The 18,017-nt window shown below is 48.3% G+C and overlaps 5 protein-coding genes across 5 annotated transcripts; 2 read left to right on the top strand and 3 right to left on the bottom strand.

Moving 5' to 3' along the window:
• Window positions 1-229: 229 nt before the first annotated feature.
• Window positions 230-1,913, top strand: F4822DRAFT_439737 (PQ-loop-domain-containing protein; the record flags this gene model as incomplete). The annotated part of the gene is made up of 2 exons (XM_051462664.1): window positions 230-288; window positions 350-1,913. The coding sequence occupies 2 exons, from the start codon at window positions 230-232 to the stop codon at window positions 1,353-1,355; spliced, it is 1,065 nt and encodes a 354-aa protein (XP_051319571.1). The 3' UTR covers window positions 1,356-1,913.
• A 4,026-nt stretch (window positions 1,914-5,939) lies between these two features.
• On the top strand, window positions 5,940-9,661 carry F4822DRAFT_424259 (cysteine proteinase; the record flags this gene model as incomplete). The annotated part of the gene is made up of 4 exons (XM_051460120.1): window positions 5,940-6,314; window positions 6,385-6,658; window positions 6,717-7,254; window positions 7,309-9,661. The coding sequence occupies 4 exons, from the start codon at window positions 5,940-5,942 to the stop codon at window positions 9,659-9,661; spliced, it is 3,540 nt and encodes a 1,179-aa protein (XP_051319570.1).
• Window positions 9,662-10,104: 443 nt separating this feature from the next.
• On the bottom strand, window positions 10,105-11,909 carry F4822DRAFT_385939 (NicO-domain-containing protein). The gene is made up of 3 exons (XM_051456661.1): window positions 11,066-11,909; window positions 10,769-10,904; window positions 10,105-10,697 (listed from the first exon to the last, which is right to left on the bottom strand). The coding sequence occupies exons 1-3, from the start codon at window positions 11,693-11,695 to the stop codon at window positions 10,285-10,287; spliced, it is 1,179 nt and encodes a 392-aa protein (XP_051319569.1). The 5' UTR covers window positions 11,696-11,909; the 3' UTR covers window positions 10,105-10,284.
• Window positions 11,910-14,202: 2,293 nt separating this feature from the next.
• On the bottom strand, window positions 14,203-15,384 carry F4822DRAFT_25673 (uncharacterized protein). Its single transcript, XM_051454513.1, has 3 exons — window positions 15,371-15,384; window positions 14,450-14,720; window positions 14,203-14,366 (listed from the first exon to the last, which is right to left on the bottom strand). Exons 2-3 carry the CDS (start codon window positions 14,689-14,691, stop codon window positions 14,333-14,335), a joined length of 276 nt encoding a protein of 91 aa, XP_051319568.1. The 5' UTR covers window positions 14,692-14,720; window positions 15,371-15,384; the 3' UTR covers window positions 14,203-14,332.
• Window positions 14,685-17,861, bottom strand: F4822DRAFT_25535 (uncharacterized protein). Its single transcript, XM_051454503.1, has 8 exons — window positions 17,513-17,861; window positions 16,880-17,364; window positions 16,432-16,792; window positions 16,146-16,359; window positions 15,915-16,023; window positions 15,474-15,818; window positions 15,035-15,355; window positions 14,685-14,720 (listed from the first exon to the last, which is right to left on the bottom strand). Coding segments are annotated over exons 1-8 (2,001 nt in total). The 5' UTR covers window positions 17,678-17,861; the 3' UTR covers window positions 14,685-14,719.
• Window positions 17,862-18,017: the final 156 nt, after the last annotated feature.

Here is an 18,017-nt window from a genome sequence, read left to right as displayed (position 1 = left end):
TTGTCTCTTTTCTTTTTGTGTTGGTCTACTATGTTTATATATTTTAATTTCAAATCAAATATTACTATTTTCAATTGCTATTTCAACTTAACTAGAGGAACAACAGCACTCTACTAAGATATTTCCTACGTCTATATGGAATCATAACAAGATATCCGATCTGCCAGTTTCCTTAGCGTCGATCTCGTTACACTACCATTCGCCTCCTTGACTCTTACTATACGACGGAATGGCGCCTCCCACGGCGCCTCTAAACCTAGATGTCGAGGCAATATCAGGTATCTGCGGGTAAGAATCATAGTTGATTTCTACGAATCCCACGCTGATATTACTCCTCTGTCTACTATAGGTCCATCTCAATTGCGGCTTGGGTTGTAGTATTTTCCCCTCAAATCATAGAAAACTTCCGACGAAACTCCGCCGATGGCCTGTCCGTTCCATTCATCATCCTCTGGTTACTCGGAGATGTCTTCAATATCCTTGGCGCCGTTCTTCAGGGGGTCCTACCGACAATGCTTATCCTAGCCATCTACTACACGATAGCCGACTTCGTCCTCCTCGCGCAATGCTTCTACTACAAGGGTTTCACATGGAAGGATGAACTCCCACCAGCCCAACCAAAACGAACACATGCTGCTGTCGTCGGCGAACCAACGGAGAGGACGGGATTGCTTGACGGCCACTTGGATGAGAGGGAGCGAAGAGACAGTGGATGGAATCATTTAAGTCCGGCTGTGCCATTGGTATCGGAAGCTCCGGCAACTCCCCCACCCCCACCTACGAGACTACAATCGACCATATGGAACTTGATTGCCGTCGTTATGGTTTGTGTGGCCGGTGTTGTTGGGTGGATACTTAGCAGGCAATACTCAAACAGCCAACCCGAATCACCCGCAGACGAGGGTCTTCCATCTTTTGATCTTTGGGGACAAATATTTGGGTGGCTATGCGCTATTCTTTATCTCGGCTCACGACTCCCACAATTGTTACTCAATTGGCGTCGCAAATCAACGGAGGGGGTCAGTATCCTCTTCTTCCTGTTTGCTTGCCTGGGTAATCTGACATATGTCCTTTCGATCTTCGCTTATGAACCACATTGCGCTAAGTCCCACTGTGAAGCTGGCGAAGCAGGAAGGATATATGGAAGGTATATATTAGTCAACTCCTCGTGGTTGGCTGGTAGCCTTGGTACGCTACTGTTGGATTTGGGCATCTTCGTCCAATTCTTCATATACAGCAATGATGATTCGGGAGATGTCGATGATGAGGTGGTAGAAGACGACGACGCTAGCATCGATGAACGGCGAATTGATGATCGCCCACTCTTACAGCGTGCTGGCTCAGGCCTCCCGTAGAAGGGATTCCTGGCGACTAGTGGCCTGAAGTGGTGGTACTTGCGTAACTGGGCTACAACAAAAAAGGATTGGGTACCGGAAAAGGAAAAAGGAAAAAACTTAGCGGAGTTGACTGATTTATTTCTCTTCATTCAAAAAGCCGGGGCACTTATGTTATTGCATGACGGTAAAGAAAAGGTTGTCCTTCACAGGGCGTGAGGTTGGTATTCCGAGCATATGGATATCTAACATGCTACTTACATAAAAACCATAGATTCTGCAGCAATGCTTCGAGCTATGTGGCGTTCTTAGGGATGGTATTTGGTTGCTAAAATTTTACATCTTTTAATATATACTCAGCTTGGATTCTTTGCATAGGGTCTGTCAATATCATGACATGTGATGCTAGGGCCATTCAGTGTCATTAGCGACTCGACTTGCCTGCAAAAATAAATGTCTCGGATGTATGGCTAGAATTTGAAACTCCGGAAGCCTCGCAAGAGGACGGCACGGGAACCTTCAAAATGTAGTATGATAGTAGAGGGCATATATATCTCTAGGCTTACGTTTCACTAATTCGTCTACTACCTACATGGTAATCTACACGGGGTATTGTCTTCCCCCTCAGCTTGCCCATGCATCTCTAGACCTATCACCGGGTAGGGACCTAACTTACATATGTACGTTCCTACATCTAGTCCTGCGGGTGTCTAAATCAACCCCCTGAGTACCTACCTACATACTATATGTAGGTACTACCCAGGTAGTATGTAGAACCAACGCCCTAAGTGACCTTCTAGGTAATAGACCGTAGTATAGCGGAGTGAGCTTACGATGCTATAGCCTTGAGCCCCTATAGATTACATTATGTATGTAAGTCCACAACCATATCGCGCATATTTAAACTCAATACTAGGTACATAAGCTCAAAACGTACCTAGGTACTCAGGTGCACATTTGACTTCAACTTTCCCGAGTATTACTATTACGCTAAACGAATAGTATATCGCGGCTGCTGAATTTTGGTGGTGCCTCCTTCCAAGAGTATCATGTTGTATTATGTAACCTATTAGACGCACCTGATAAATGATGTCTCAGTCCCATTCATCTAACTCTATTTTTTAGTTGCACTTATAACTGGTTCTTGTTTGACAAAGCAGAGGACTCTTCAGTGCCATCTTGCTTTGTTATCCCGCCGCATTCTCCATAAGTTGCAATTGACCATGATATCCGAACACCACACGAGCACGTTGGAGGGTGTGCTGACATCCTCTGGAGGTTATTGGTCTACCAGCCAGCCTCAATTTGCGGCTTTATTGTCTTCCAGGAAATTGTTGAAAATGCTATTCTGACCCGTCTACACACAGCTTGGGGGAAATATGCAGATGCAATTATTACCAACAGGACAGCGGGGGTACATGAGGCTCCGAAAAGAATGGATAGGGGGTACCCAGGTAGGTAGGAACGAAACTACTACTTGTTTCTCCGGCGCTACTAATACATGAACGCCATTGGAAGAATTAGGATTGTATGTCCGCGGTCTTAAATTTGAATAAGACATACTTTCTGCAGTATGCACCGGCCAATATCCTGGAGATGTGAAGCCTTGCAATTGGTTCGGCAATTTTGTAGTCAAAGAGCAAAAAATCGAAACCGGTCAATGTCCCTGTATCTCGCAGATCATCAAGAAAGATCCCTACACGTATAGCTGTCTCACGAACCCTATCATGTGTAAGTCCGCTCCCTATACTTGTGACAGATCATCCGTCGTCCGGACATGACCCACGGCGGCAGCTATACTAATTTTGCTGTGCGCCGTTATGCATTTCTTAAAGACGGCATCTCTGTCCGGTTGGACCTAAATTACCTAGACGGAGTACAAAGAAGAAATTACTTGGCTTTGCATGCCCCCTTATCGATTTTAATTCCGTGTTGGCTGCGCCAAGTGGATATTCGCTGATCTGATCGGCAATCCAGACTACTACCCAAGCTGACTCGGCTCGAGATTGCGTTGCGTCGCCGCTTTCGGCATCTCCTTCTGAGGACCCGTCTAGTTCTCAGTTTTCTTCTTTTTTTGCCTTCATAGGCTTCAAGAGGTATCAATGTCACGCCACAACCACTAATGGTGTATTCTAGCCAGCAGCCGACCCGGGACGATCGCCGTTAATCTCTATTTTTGAAACTACAACAAATCCGCACTAGACGGCCCAGAACTCCAAAAGATGGTTGCTATTTGATAGAACACAAACAATTACCCGTCGTGATCTACTAACATGCCCCAATATTGTAGCCGTCGCAGCCAGGCATCGGACATGAGGATAATACTACCTACCTTTACGGCCTCCCTTATCAATTGGGAATGAATACGCGCGACTCGCCTTGCTGCACTTGCATTTTTCAATGTTCGCTGCTTGATCAGTTATGCTGCATGGTGTAACCTGGTACAGCAGCTCGTGCGCGGGATTCACAGTCGTGATCGTAACTAACAACTAAAAAGAAAAAAAGGGAGGTTACGGCGCCCCTAAAAGAATTGATGGGTTTATGTAGGTATCCTTGTTCCCGACAGGACGGAAGTCCCGCCGTCGTTCAAGATTCAACTAAGTCTGGGGACGGCCCACGGGTCTTGCGTGGACTAGCGCTCGGCGCTTGACTCGTGGCACTGGAAGCGCGGATGTCGTGCTGGGTCTACAGCACTTGGCCGTGGCACCGTAGACGTCGATTTTGAAGTTGGAGGACGAATCGAATGTGGACTCAAGTAAAGTGGTCTCAATGCTCTCCCTCGACTTGTGGTGCCATACCAATTCTTCGCTCATGTGCCCGTTTTGGTGCAGACGTCAACTTACATGGCCCTAACTGATTGGTTCGTGCTGCCGATTATACAGATGCGTCATCTACAGTACGGGCAGGGAGTTATTCCACTACTTGATTTGCAAGCCCCGTGATGATAATGGTCCGAATATTGTGGGGAGAATAAGCAGACAGGCAGGTAAACAAGTAAGCATTCTTCAGCTGAGAAATCGGATGCTCTTTACGAATTCTCTGATGCGGAAGTCTGGGGTCTTTTCATGATTTAATTTGCGGCTTAGAGGTAGGCTGCCTGTTGCATCCGCAAGCAACAGGATGTCGAGATAATGCGAGGAGCTGTCACCCGACCTTTTGCTGACGAATGACGATCACTGAGACCATAAAACGATTGGCCCGGGCGTCCTGTGAGTAATAATAAGCAAGCAAGGCTTTCGTCGTCCGCTCGCTTATTACTTTTCTACCGTGCTATATATTCCTATTAGGAAGAGCCGAATGCATGTCTGGGCGGACTAGGACTATTTCGACATCACGCATTCATGCCCTCGTACGTTGTATTCGTCAAGGTACACGTCCACACCGGATCTGTGTTACCGATTCTCTGGGATACTGTATTTATTATACAGTGTTGTGTTTTTTTAGGGGTCTAGAAAGCTCTTCAGCCTAGCTAACGATTTAGCAGGTGAAACTAGTTTGCTGGCCATGCGGTCTAGGGACTGCTAATTCATATTTCGAAACCCCCCTTTTAGATAATGGAGGGGGAAACCCTTTGAGGGGACCCTGGCGATCCTGGATCTGCTTGTCTACTTTTTAGTTGGCACTTTATCCCCACCGATGATCGCTCCGTCGTCCCACAACAAGGGTCCAAATTCCCCCAACGAGAGGCAGCCGTTTCTGCAGGCGGACAGTAGTTATTGCCGCTAAAATTGTATAGATACCGTGTCTGTGCGCCTTGCGCGAGTGCGGTGAATCGTTAATCGGCACGCCGGATCTGAACCCCTGTTCAGCTTCTTTGCACGGTCCAAGTCCCAAGCCTTGCCTTGCAATTGGAACCCTAACGGCCAGCCTCTAGGCTTCCTCTCGTTTGCTACCTAGTGCGTGCCTATCTTGGAAGTATCTGATAGGCAGTGTAACTCGACTGTTGCACGTACAAGTGTACTAAAGCAAAGTACCTAGTCGTCGGAATGGGTGCTTTCCCCACGTATCTAAGGAGAATTGCGCGAGATGCGCCTTGTCAATCTCGTACAGGGGGCAATCACCCAATCGTGGTAGTCAATAGGCAGGCATAGGCGATTCCGACGTATGGGTCCTTGCCTTTTTCGAGGCTCTTATGTAGGTAACCATTCTGCCTCATTGTCGGTGAGTGGTTCTGCGTACTTCCTTTAAATCTGCATGCCCTCCGCCTGTTCATGCTTACGCCCTATTACTACTTTCGAGGTAATACCAGCCTCGTTTGTAAACTAGAAAGGCGTCCTGTTTTCTTCTTCTACCCTTAGAACACCTACCTGGAGTTAGGCGTTCTGAATTCTGCTATCCCGCGCACGACTTTTTTCGATTTTATTGTGGTAGAGTAAGTCTCCGATAGTGTGTGTGTAGGCGTATTTCAAGTATTCCAAGCACGCACCCAGCCATTGTGTGTAACCAATCTTTCCATCCGAGACCTGCTTTCTGTATTTTCGTGCCGAGCTAATTGTCGAATAGGACAGATTGTGGCTTTGACCGAGGTTTACGAAGGTTTATAAGTAGTATTTCTAAGTTGAATCGCTATATTTGGTAGCACAAACGAAACTACCAATCATCATCATGTCTCGGCCCCCGGCCCGTCGAGACCTCACCAGATTCGGGTATAGCTCCTCCAGTGAATCCGACGAGCCTCCGCGTAAAACCAATACCACTACTACCGGTACCCAAAACCAAAAGAAAAAGAAGAAGCGCAAGCCCCCACCGCAACAGAGCATCAATAAGATATGGAGACGCTTTACTACCAAAGAGTTCACCAAGGCCCTTGCGGTTCTCCCCTTCGACCCCGTACCTCTCCCAAGTACCCCCGAGCGCCCCAACGAGCTCCTGTCTGCGGGGTACGAACGCGCCAGAGATGAATGTTCGAGGAAAGTGAAGAAGATCATCGCGGAATGCAAGCGGGTGAATACACGCTACAGAGACCCGGGCTTCGATCTGGTGGGTCCTGCCTCCATTTATTCCTTTTGGAAGCAAACGTATCCATACTAACCGCTGTCGCTATTACTAGGATTGGGATCTTAAGTGGCTTAAGGGGAACTGTCTCAATTACCTAGGATCGCGTAGGTTCGATCTCACAAGCTCTAGATTGAGCACCAATACATCGGTTCCGAAAGCTGTCAAGAGAGTGCACGAGATTTTCGAGAAGCCCACCTTCTTGAAAGACATCAGCGCTGGTGACGTCAAGCAAGGAGCGCTTGGCGACTGCTGGCTTATTGCGAGCTTGAGTGCGCTTGCCAATGTCGAAGATGGAATCAAGCGCATTTGCGTTGAATACGATACTCGTAAGTTTTCCCGGCTGTACGTTATGCCCCGCATCATTCCACTTATATGAGATAATAGGTATCGGTATCTATGGTTTCGTCTTTTACCGCGACGGTGAATGGATCTATTCCATCATCGATGATAAGCTGTATCTTACTTCGCCATGCTGGGATTCACCAAGTATGCAGCGCGAGATGCTACAGCAAATCGACCGTGATGAACCCGAGAAGGTATACCGAAAGACCTACCAGACGGGATCCAAGGCTTTATTCTTCGGACAATGCAAAGACCAGCATGAAACCTGGGTTGCGTTGATTGAGAAGGCATACGCTAAGGCTCACGGAGATTACGGCTCGCTTGCGGGTGGTTGGATCGGTGAGGGATTGGAAGATCTCTCCGGTGGTGTTACTACCGAGCTTTTGGCGTCTGATATTCTCGATGTTGATGCCTTTTGGGAGGAAGAAATCTGTAAGGTGAACAAGGAGTTTCTTTTCGGCTGTTCTACTGGCCTGCTCGACGGCGGTTATGGTGATCGTAATGGAATTAAGGAGGGTCACGCCTATGTCGTAATGGATGCCAGAACACTGAAAAACGGGCAGAGGCTCGTGAAGCTTCGGTAAGGCCTTCAAAAATGTTATACGTATGAATGCGCCAACTAACGGAAAACTAGTAACCCTTGGGGTAAAACACGTAAAGGTATCTGGGAAGGCCCATGGTCGGATGGTTCTAAAGAGTGGAACAACGACGTTAAAGAGGAGCTTGGCCACCAATTTGGAAACGACTCCGTCTTCTGGATTACCTACGAGGATATGCTGGAGAAGTACCTACACTTCGATAGGACCCGTCTCTTTGGAGATCCTGATTGGCGATGCTGTCAGCGATGGATCGGCGTAGAGGTCCCTTGGAAAGCGAAGTGGAACGAGAAATTCCACATCAAGCTAACGAAAGAGTCTCCCTTGGTCCTAGTTCTCCAACAGCTTGACGACAGGTATTATAAAGGCTTACATGGCCAGTATAGCTTTAGAATGCACTTCCGGGTACATGAGCAAGGGCGACCGGATAGCGAGGACTACATCGTGAGGTCTCACGGAAACTATCTGATGGACCGTTCGGTCTCTATTGAGGTCCCATGCATGGAGCCTGGCAACTACTCAATCTTTATCAGCGTCGTGGCTGAACGTGACACCGATATGTCTTCTATCGAAGATGTCGTTAAGCGCGAATGCAAAAAGCGTGTCGAGAATGAGAAGTTGGCTCAAGTAGGTTACGCGTACGATCTGGCTCATAGCAAAGGTGTGACACATCTTGAACAGGTCGCTAAGCTCCGCAAGAAGTCGGACCAGAAGAAAGCAAGCACTTCGCGTATGCAGGAGAGGCGCAAGATGTGGGAGAAGCGACACTTAAACCGTGACATCACGAAGAAGCAGACGAAGAAAAATCAAGAGAAGCGCGACAAGCGACGGGAGGCAGATGCTCTGAAGAGAAAGGCCATAGCAGAGGAATTAAAAGCTAAGGAAGACGCTGCTAAGGCTAAACTAGAGGCTGAAGCCGCTGAGAAGAAGAAACAAGAAGAAGCGGAGACTGCCGAGAAGAAGAAACAGGAAGAAACTGAGGCAGCAGAGAGAAAGAAGAAAGAGGAAGAGGAGGAGGCAGAGCGTAAGAAGAAAGAAGAGGAGAAGCCTAAAGACGTTGCGGTCCAGACGGATGAGCGCCCGTCGGGTGAAGACAAGAGCATCCAGACTGAGGAGGCTAAGGAAGCCAAGGATGATGCTGCTAAATCCGAGGCCGCTGACAAACCCAAGGAATCATCAGAGGATACTCCTAAGGATGGCTCGGAAGACACTTCAAAGGACGCTTCAAAAGAAGACAAGCCAAAAGAAGATGCACCGAAGGAGGAGTCCCTGAAGGAAGCTGTGAAGGATGCCTTGAAGGACACTCTAAAGGATGCTCTTGTGGATGCTGCAGAGGAAATGAAATCAGATTCCTCAGCATCCTCATCTGCTGAATCCGCAGATGAGAAAGACGAGAAAGATAAAAAATCCCCCAAGAAGAATAAGAAGACCCCGTGTGACAAAGAAGTTACTGAGGCTGCTGCCGCCGCCGCTGCAAGCAGGCAGAAGCAAAGCCCTTCCCCGCCAAACTACACCTCAGAAGCCGATTCCTCCGATAGTCCGGTAGAAGACTGGGAGCTGCTGTACTCGTCAGACGATATGACTAAGAAGCCTCGGATGGCAACAGCACCCCCCGCCACCACTACCAACGATAATACCGTTGAGAGTGATGGCGAGTCAGGCATGCCGGATCCATGGAATGCTATCTGTATCGTCGGGTTCCGCGTCTATTCTAAGGATGAGGATTTGGACTTGCGCGTCGTAGTCGAAGGCGGCGATATGGCTGAGAACGGTATGGGCGAGAAAGGCGCTGCCGACATCGATAACGCTCAGATGAATGCTGGAGGCGAGCGCGAGAAGAATAACAAGGATGTAACCGACGAAGTTGAGATCGTGGACGGTGAGATCATTCATAAGCAGAAGATCCTTCCGGACGACGATAATGACGACCAGAAGGAATCCGAGGATAAGACGGATGAGAAGATGGAAGAGGTGAAAGACGAAGAGAAGAAAGATGAGAAGACAGTAGACGACGACCAAGAGACCCCCGTGGATAAGAAAGAATCCGACGAGACTGAAGAAAAGGTAGATGAAAAGAAGGAGGAAGAGAAAACAGAAGAAAAGTCAGAGGAGAAGGCTGATGAGAAGACAGATGAGTTAATAGAAGAGAAGGAGGGAAAGGTCGAGGAGAAGAAGATGGAAAAGGTAGAGGACAAGGCCGAAGCCGATGATGACAATCACAAGTGTGACGACAAAGACGACTGTGCCAAATCAGATACTTCCGACTCGACAGATGACTCCTCCTCGCCCATTCCAACTCCCGACGGTGACGGGGACTCAATGGACTGCAGTCCTCAGTACCCTGCCGATAAGGAGGCAGATCCACCCAACGAAAAGGAGTCCTCGACTTAAAAATATTATCTCCCCATATGCCTTTACTCAATAGCAAGCGAATGATTTCTAAAGAACCGCATGGAATGTCGCATCGCGTCTACTTTTTTCAACATTAGCCAGGGGATCAAATCTCCTGGCATGGGATACCATTTGCCTGCAATCAGATTTCACTATTACTCTTCCCCCTCACACCCGCGTTGCGTTACGATTTTCCTAGAGATGCGAGCATTTTTTTTATGACTTAACGAATTCCGTCTATCTACCTATAGAGATGTTGATGGAACGGAATTGGCCCTTGGTTGGCGGTGGGAGGTTCACGGACCGGACAAGTTGGGGGTTGGTCGTAACGCCTACGGTGGAAGGCGGATGAAAAGGGGAGTGTCGGCGAGAGGCTAGACGGGTAGTTATAGTTACGAAATTGTCACCCAGCCTCTCTATATACTCTCCATTTAATTATATTTTTCTCATTACACTAGTATGACTGAAATGCCCGGAATCACGCGTCGCGAATTATCCTATAAAGGCGTAACATAACAGGTATCAATAATATGTGCTCCTTCCAACGATAAATACCCCTGCCCTGCCGCCGAATTTGCCATGTATATCGAGTCGCTAGATAAAATATTTATCTCCTACTGCTCTCAGCTCTCCACATCATGGAAGGCGCCTTGGGCGTCATCCGACGGCAATCTCTCCGCTTCTGCCTCCGCCGCAGCAAGCCGCCTCCTCCTTTCCGCTCTCCTCCTCCAGGGCCCATAAGCAACTACCGAGCCCAATCCAACAACGAGGAAAGTACCACAAATCGCACCTCCGACGACGTCAAAATGGTCACCGATAGCGCTAAGGCCATCCCAGAATGAACCCTCAGGCTCCGCGACATTCTGGACTAGAGATAGGAGCTGGATAATTCCGATGAAGGCGGAGACAAGGACCGTGATAGCGGTTAGTACGATAGAATAGTACAGGATAGCGACAGCGTCCCGCGCGAAGGCTTTGGATGTGTATAAGGCCATCATGAGTGCCCCGTCAGTGGTGTCGAGCATGCACATGCCAGCTAAGAAGGATTAGCATATGATAAATCATTAATCTGTTGAACGGGATAAGAGAGGGGTAGGGATAGCGCACCTGTAAATAGGAGCGGAAAGATGAGGATCACCCAGAGACTTGTCCCTTGTGCTCCCTGCACGCTCGCGATGCCTAAGATTGCGATTTCGGAGCTAGTGTCAAAACCTAGGCCGAAGAGGACGCCTAGGGGATACATCTAGGTAGTTCATGGTGTGTTAGTAGGCTTTTACACGTATGGGAGGATTTCGATGAACGTTCGGGTCGTAAAAACCCATTCATTCCCCAAACATGAACGATTTATCGGAAAAGGGGTAAGGGCGAGGAGTAAGAGCAACAATAGAAATGATGCATGCGTACCTTCCACGGACGGTCCACAATCCGGAACAGCTTCCGGAAGACGTTGGCGAGGAACCCCGCACCTTCCAACTGTAAATTCACTGCGGCCTGGTCCCGATCCTCATCTGCACCTTCCTCCTCCGGGTGGTGCGGGTCCGGCTCCCGAAGAACGGTTCGGAGTCGCTGCACAAGTCGGTACAAGACCCAGCTATTTCCGAGACACAGCAGGATCAAGAAAGCGGCGCTGACACTTGTACCGATTATACCGCCCACGTACTGAAAGTTGTCGAAACGGTCGCGTAGAGCGCCGCTGGTGGCGGCGACTACGATACATGTGATGATGACGATAGTAGAATGCCCTAGGCTAAAAAACGTGCCCACGGTCACCGGCCGTTGACGGGAGGCGATGAGTCGCCGCGTCATTAGGTCGATAGCGCTGATGTGATCGGCGTCCAGAGCATGCCGTAGCCCGAGTGTATAAGATAGCACGGCTGGGCTTATCATGGCCGGGTAGTAATGTAATACTACGCCGACTGCCGCCCATACGATCATGTTAGCAAATATCAGGAGCCCGATGATTTGGACTACTGGTAAAGGGAGGGCCTTGAGCCGTCCTGGCAGCGGGAGGGCGCATTGCGGAATTCGGGGCATGGTGGTTTGAAATTGATATAGCTCTTATACTTATGCTTAACAATTGCCATTCAGGGAGACTTCACGTAGTACGAGTATAATCGAGACCAGTCTCAAAAGAGCCTGAAACCTTTCAAAGCACCACTCACCAAAAGAAAACCGAGCCTCTACTCCCAAATATGAGGAGTATAGAGGCATAATCACAGGCCTATCCCCGCACCCATCGATACAAGGTACCTACCTCCAAGTATATGAATAATAGACTCTTCTCATTCGTGCCCCACGTAGATAGATAATCCCCTCTTAGAGGCTCGAACCAACATGCCGGTACTAGCCTCCTCGACCCGGATTTAGCAAAGCTCTTCATGCACGTCTATCTGACGATTCTTGTAGGTAATTGGCCAAGAGGCTGATAAGATAAGAGCTTAAATCGATTACTATTTCGCTTTGATTATTATTATTCATAGGAGTCTTTGATCTAACTATGTATAGTATTTATCCACGTTCTGGGCTTTTTTTTTTTTTTTTATTTTTTTCCTATATCGACATTAAACCTGAAAATCATAGCGCATGTTCGTGTCGGTAAAATTCGTTGTTATTAGGGTCAGACCATCTTGAAGGTGTTTTATGCAATTTTATACAACCCAGAGTGTGGGTGTTTGGTTACCATCCTGTACATGTATGTACTACATATGTAGGGTACCTGGTACAAGTGCATTTCGGTGTATTGTACCTACATGTAAGTTGTATTTTTTATAGGTTTGAAATGATACAGAAAAGAGTTCGTATCGTCTACATTAGTGGCGTTGGCTGCGGGGTCACCGGTCGAAAATGAGGCTTGTTATTTACGTCACAAAGGGATATTCATTTCGGAGTACCTGCAACGTATACCTAACTAAAGTATATTACCTGCCTCTATATGCTCTATTGATTAAAGGCCGAAGCCACTATTCACAATTAGTATGCATGTCTTGAAAAATACATTGCACTTTGTTGACCGGTCTGTACAGGTCGATGCGGGTGGCTCAGCCGTTGTAATATAATTCCTCCTATGACGATAGATGAATGTCAATGTTGGTTAATTACAGGCGATCATTGCGTAGTAGATGGCTATGGAATAATGGGCTTAAGCATATAATTTTTCAAATTCTGGCTTTTCAGTGCGCTTAACTTTTAAGTACCTGTCATGCACTAAAGTCCGCCTCCTGCAAGTTATAGGTGGCTCTGTAAGGGCACCCCTATGTCTGAGGTACTAACCAATCAAATATCGCACTCACGAATCTTAGGCTCCTGACGTTTGTTACGAGATTCAGCCATCCAGTTAGATCCGATATGATAACTCATTACTAGGTAGGTTTGAGATAAGCGGCGGAGGTCATTATGAGCTGAAATGGCTGGGAAGTCTCTCTAGATTGGTGTGGTAGCACATAGACCGGATCTTACAAGCCACCGTTACCCTTAAATAGTCTCCCCTATTTCAATTGGTGAAGTAAATGGAGGCGTCATATATAGGCGTCAAAGCTTCTCTTAGTAGTACTGGGAACCAAATTGACTTGATTGTTTCCGAGACGAACTGAACCAGAATGCGGCAAGGGCGTAGAACGTATATCCTATACAAGCTGAAGCCACACGACTGAGCAAATGATATCGTGGCCACCTATTAGTAACCCCATACCAATCCATCCAGGGTCACTTCGGACAATGTCCAAATAGTGCGTGGAAATCCCGATCCTTGATAATTCGATGCATGTTTAAGTCCTCCGCGATTCAAAGAGCCCCTCATAACGTAACCCTAGGTATCTTCTCCCTGTCCTTCTATGCGATCCCACCCAACCTTCTAGGGCCAATGCCCGTAGTTCGTCATTAATCATTATAGCTTTTCGTAATCGTGCCCATTCCTAGACCAACTCCGGAGGTTGACCATCTCGTATATCGCATCCAACCTCCTTTTGCTTCAATTTTATTCAATTTTCCTTTAGCTCTGTGGCGAAGGTGATAACCGTACCGACGTGTCTCTGTTGCCTTCCTGATCTGTTGCGTATCGATTGACCAGCAAACGCTAATATCGGGTGTATGCTCGTCGTAAATGATATGTCGTAATCAGTAGTTTGGGCTGCCGTGCCTCCCTTATTTGGGACAATATACAAAGCCGGCAACTAGGTAGTTAAGAGTAGAGCTAAGAGCTTATTAGCTCGATTAGCATTGCATGCGACGATAACTACCCCCGTTGATAAAATTGAATGTGATAAAAGAATTGGAGTTACCATTCCGACGCAACGCAAGACCTGTACACTTTTGGGGTCTTACGCATATATGTGGGAGTATTCGAGAGTACGGACCTGGTGGCATCCCTTTCCCGCTGTTTGGGTAGCACAAGCTCGCATACTTATGCAGTGACAGCAGCTCCAGCTAACAGATTACTCTTATAATCAATCACAATTTTTGTTTATCTCTTCTTGCGCCTCTAGAAACGCGAGTCTTAGGACGCCGGTCTGATCTGTCAGCTGAACCAACCAACCTCACCATTCAATCTAAGTTACATGAGTAGCTTTAACGTAGCATGGGCGTTCATCGAATTTATGGGTAGGGGAGGCCGCTGTGGACCACCCGTCTCCCTCTAATTTAAAGCTAGGATTGCTTTTGGGGGGCCGTAGCCATTTAGGATAGGGTCGGAGTGCGGTTTTGCCGCTTCCTAACCCTTCATATTAGAGGGGTTTTGGGGGGTTGGGGGGGCTAGCTGAATGCTCTTCCCATAGTTATCGAGCTCTTGCTTACCTGAGCTCGCCAGTCGTAAACTCTCGAAAGATCGCTAGTTCATGAAAAGCATCTGCCAATGTCTGTACCTGCGCCTCCCTCGGGTTCGTCATCGCCAGCTCAAGGTCAACTATAAAAGTTGCTCGAACTGTGAACTGAGCATCGTATCGCTGTCCTATTCTTCTCATATCGTTCAGGACGGTGTTGGCCTCAGGGGCTGATAAGAATCCGTTTCGTAGTGCCATGCTCAAGAGCCCAAGCATAGTTACCTCGACCACCTGAAAAGTGCCATCTATCCTGCAGTCAGTACCCCGCTTGAACCAAAAAAAAAGAAAAAGAGAGAAAAAAGAAAAACAAATTTATTGTGTATTCAGTATCCCACCCGAGAACAGAAAACATATTTCTTATGAAACAGCTCCGGAAGTATTAATTTAGGCAATGTATTTGTAGTCTTCTGAACGGGTGGGCACGCGACGTCAAGGCTTGGGTGTATGTAAAGAGATGATATAACGTACTAGTAACAGGTTAGCAGGTGCGCCAGGATTAGTAAGTTCCATGAGGAGACATCGTAATTTGTTCTTTGGCGAAGGATATTGCGATACATACCACATATTTTGATAACCTGTCATGCACAGCATAAAATAAAACCAACACTCTGGATCTCGCAAATTTCCGGATCGCATGGTTTCGCAGAGCATAGCGTTGGCTAGGTATAGCATTGCGACATGCCATAGTGTCGACGAGCACGCCTCGCTAAAATTGATGCAGTATATGAGAATTAGCCTCTTAAGCTGATTCACTGATGCCTCGTGTATGTGCTTGGCGCTAGCTGTAGTGGCTGTGAGTTGATTGACTGTTACCACTTTGTCGGCTGTCGTTTGTAGGAACGGCCAAAATAGCTCCATGACGGTGCAGTGGTAATAAAGACTAGAAAACTCTCACGTTAGGATGAATGTGGGGTAGTAAGGCCAGCAATCGAGAAGTCGGGATTGGAAACCATTGCTGGAACTGGAGGTGGCCATCTGAGAATTAGGGGGACCCTTACTGAATCATTAAAATGGATCGACGATTGCGTCTCCCCCGCGCTAATTCGAGAGGGAGCGCTGCTGCCCACTCGAATAATCTTTGGTATATCTGCTCCGCGAATTCAATCGTTGCTCGGGCGGCGGGGACGGTATCGGTTTTGCCGAAATAAGTCCAGACTATGTCGTGCGTAATCAAATTGAGCTTGGATACCGCCTTGAAAGTCGTGCCTACTTGGGTCGACACGAGGGTTCGGCCCTGGGAATAAGCAAAATTGGGGTTGCCATGGGTCTCGAAGTAGTCTCCGGGCATGGGAAGCAGGGGCGGTGTCTCAATTTCTGCGCGGTGAAGGTGCAGGGAACGCATACTGTCGATCATGACCGTGAGTAGGTACTAGATGAGAGGTATGGACAGGCCATGTACTAGGAAACATGCTGCAGATCTTGGCGGCGGGACAACTTACCAGGCGCATGAGAATATACCCCACGCAGTATGGCACGCAGCTCTGAGCCAATCTTGGTGATGATCCAACCAGGCTAGGGCCGACGAGTTCTCGGAACCCACCCCAAAGACTACAGGCGCTCGGGGTTAGCAATTACTCGATTCATCCAGTGCATAACACAGCACATCGTGTTGCATGGATGTCTTGGTGACGTCGCCACCACGCTCTAGGATGTGCCAGGAATTTACTTACGACCCATACGCTTTCCCATTTCAATACCTTCATGTAGACACTGTGTCGCAAACTCGTCTCGACCTCGGGAGGATGCTGTACTGTTCAATAACTGAGAAGATGCTACGGCGGTTAGTGTGTTGTTGAACTTGTCTATTAGCCACAACCGCTCGGATTCCGTCTCGAATGGACCGGCGAGCGTCGCCGCTTCAGGCACTAGGTTTGAATATGATTGCTAAAGCTTGTCAACGATCGATCCTGACATAAACGTTGGCTCTAGGTGCGTCCTAGGTGAATTGTAACTTACACAGGCCCAAGCCAGCACACAGTTCACAAGCAGAGAAGAACAGAAATGTGCATTCACTTCCACACAATTCTTTACGAACAAATCGGCGTCGAATAGAGGACACCACGGATGATCGATCTCCAGGTAAAGCGAGATAAGCGTGGCACCGAGCTCGTTTGAGATAGGAATTTGTGTCCAATTCCGAAAATCTATGTCTCTTAGCCGATCGTCGACGAGCGTGTGGGTCGACTGCAGAGGTTCGAAACTTCCCAAGCCATATTCGCTTGCGTCTATGAAAACCGGTGTCGTCCCGCTCCTAGACGCGCCCTCATTTGACCCAGGGGGGACACTTGAGGACGATGGTGTGTCTCCTTGTTCCAAGCTATCGGTACCTGTTAGCCAGGGGATAGCAAGATTGGGGTCTGCCTAATGTAGTATTCACACAACGCTTAGGTATAGGATTACATACAAATTAGGCATCTTCGGATGTTCAAGAATAGATGGTCGGAGTAGGTCGGCTAGATTAATAAATGCAATCTCAACGGGGATTAGCATGGGGTACGCAGTTGGGCATCGCACCATGAGTTCGTATTCGGGTGTCTGTTGCGTCTCGGGTATGAGGCCAGCCATTAGCTGACGGTTGGATAGCTTCACGGGTAAAAGGGGATCGTCCTCGAGGTTTTTCTTTACGTATGCCAATACATCGGAAGTCTCGTTCGCCCCCTCGGCCGCATTCCTGTTGGACTTGAGGCGCCTTAAGATGTCGAGAGAAACCGCGTCGGGAGCAGACTCCAACAAGTCGAATATTTCCAGCATGTCTTCCGTTGATCTCCTAAGGGATTCGACTTCCCGCTTCAAAGCCATGAAAGGTGTCTCGTCGCTGCTGGCGGTGACGAAATTGCACTCCACACCCGCCTTGCTGCAGGCCGTGCAGGAGGGTCTTTTGCCATCACACTGTAGGTCTTGGTCAACAACTCGGGGGGCGATCAAATCAACATGGCCACCGAGGCCTGAGAGGGGGGCGGGGGAGGGAGGAAGGGACAGGACAGGGCAGGGCAGGGCAGGATAGGACAGGGAGGGGCTGCGGCGGCGAGCTACTTACGCGGATCTTCTTGAGGCGGCAGTTGTTGCAAGCAGCCTTAGAGACGGTACGCTTCTTAACGGGAGGGCCGGTATCCTTCGGTTGGAAGGAGGATTCCGATGCGTTTGCCTGGGCAGAGCCTGAGGGCATCGGCGCCGGGAGCAGGCGTTTGTAGTTGTCGGACATTGGATTCCTACAAGTCGTACTCGACTTAGAGACTCCATAACAAACCTCATGATCTACCTAACGTCGAAATCGGACATTTTGGCCCGGATGCTTTGTGACGTTAAAAAAGTATTCGAGTGAGAGAGGAGTCCTGGCAGCTGCCCTCAACATCGGAAACGACACATCTAGTGCAGCCAATCATACCTGTGGAATGGTTCGGCGCTCACTCCGTGAAGTCTGGGGATCTAATCTCTCCCAGGCCCTTTCGTGCCTGGAGGGCTGGTGGTCCGGCCTCAATTAAGCGTGATCGATAACTAGAGAGGCACTTATGGACTACAGTGTTTTAACAAGTGTAGGTAGC

Source organism: Hypoxylon trugodes (assembly GCF_022578975.1).
Source record: "Hypoxylon trugodes strain CBS 135444 unplaced genomic scaffold F4822scaffold_1, whole genome shotgun sequence".
In the NCBI taxonomy this organism is placed as follows: Eukaryota; Fungi; Ascomycota; class Sordariomycetes; order Xylariales; family Hypoxylaceae; genus Hypoxylon; species Hypoxylon trugodes.
The sequence above is the reverse complement of the archived record's forward strand: the minus strand, read 5'-3'. Positions and strand labels throughout refer to the sequence as shown.

Coding starts and splice junctions, on each gene's coding strand:
- F4822DRAFT_25535 (XM_051454503.1), bottom strand. CDS start 17,677: ATGTCCGACAACTACAAACGCCTGCTCCCGGCGCCGATGCCCTCAGGC. Junction 16,793..16,879: donor CATCCGAAGATGCCTAATTT/GTATGTAATCCT, acceptor AGGTACCGATAG/CTTGGAACAAGGAGACACAC. Junction 15,819..15,914: donor GGTATATTCTCATGCGCCTG/GTAAGTTGTCCC, acceptor CATGATCGACAG/TATGCGTTCCCTGCACCTTC.
- F4822DRAFT_25673 (XM_051454513.1), bottom strand. CDS start 14,691: ATGCTTGGGCTCTTGAGCATGGCACTACGAAACGGATTCTTATCAGCC. Junction 14,367..14,449: donor TTTACGACTGGCGAGCTCAG/GTAAGCAAGAGC, acceptor ATGAAGGGTTAG/GAAGCGGCAAAACCGCACTC.
- F4822DRAFT_385939 (XM_051456661.1), bottom strand. CDS start 11,695: ATGCCCCGAATTCCGCAATGCGCCCTCCCGCTGCCAGGACGGCTCAAG. Junction 10,905..11,065: donor TTGTGGACCGTCCGTGGAAG/GTACGCATGCAT, acceptor TGAACTACCTAG/ATGTATCCCCTAGGCGTCCT. Junction 10,698..10,768: donor CTTTCCGCTCCTATTTACAG/GTGCGCTATCCC, acceptor AATCCTTCTTAG/CTGGCATGTGCATGCTCGAC.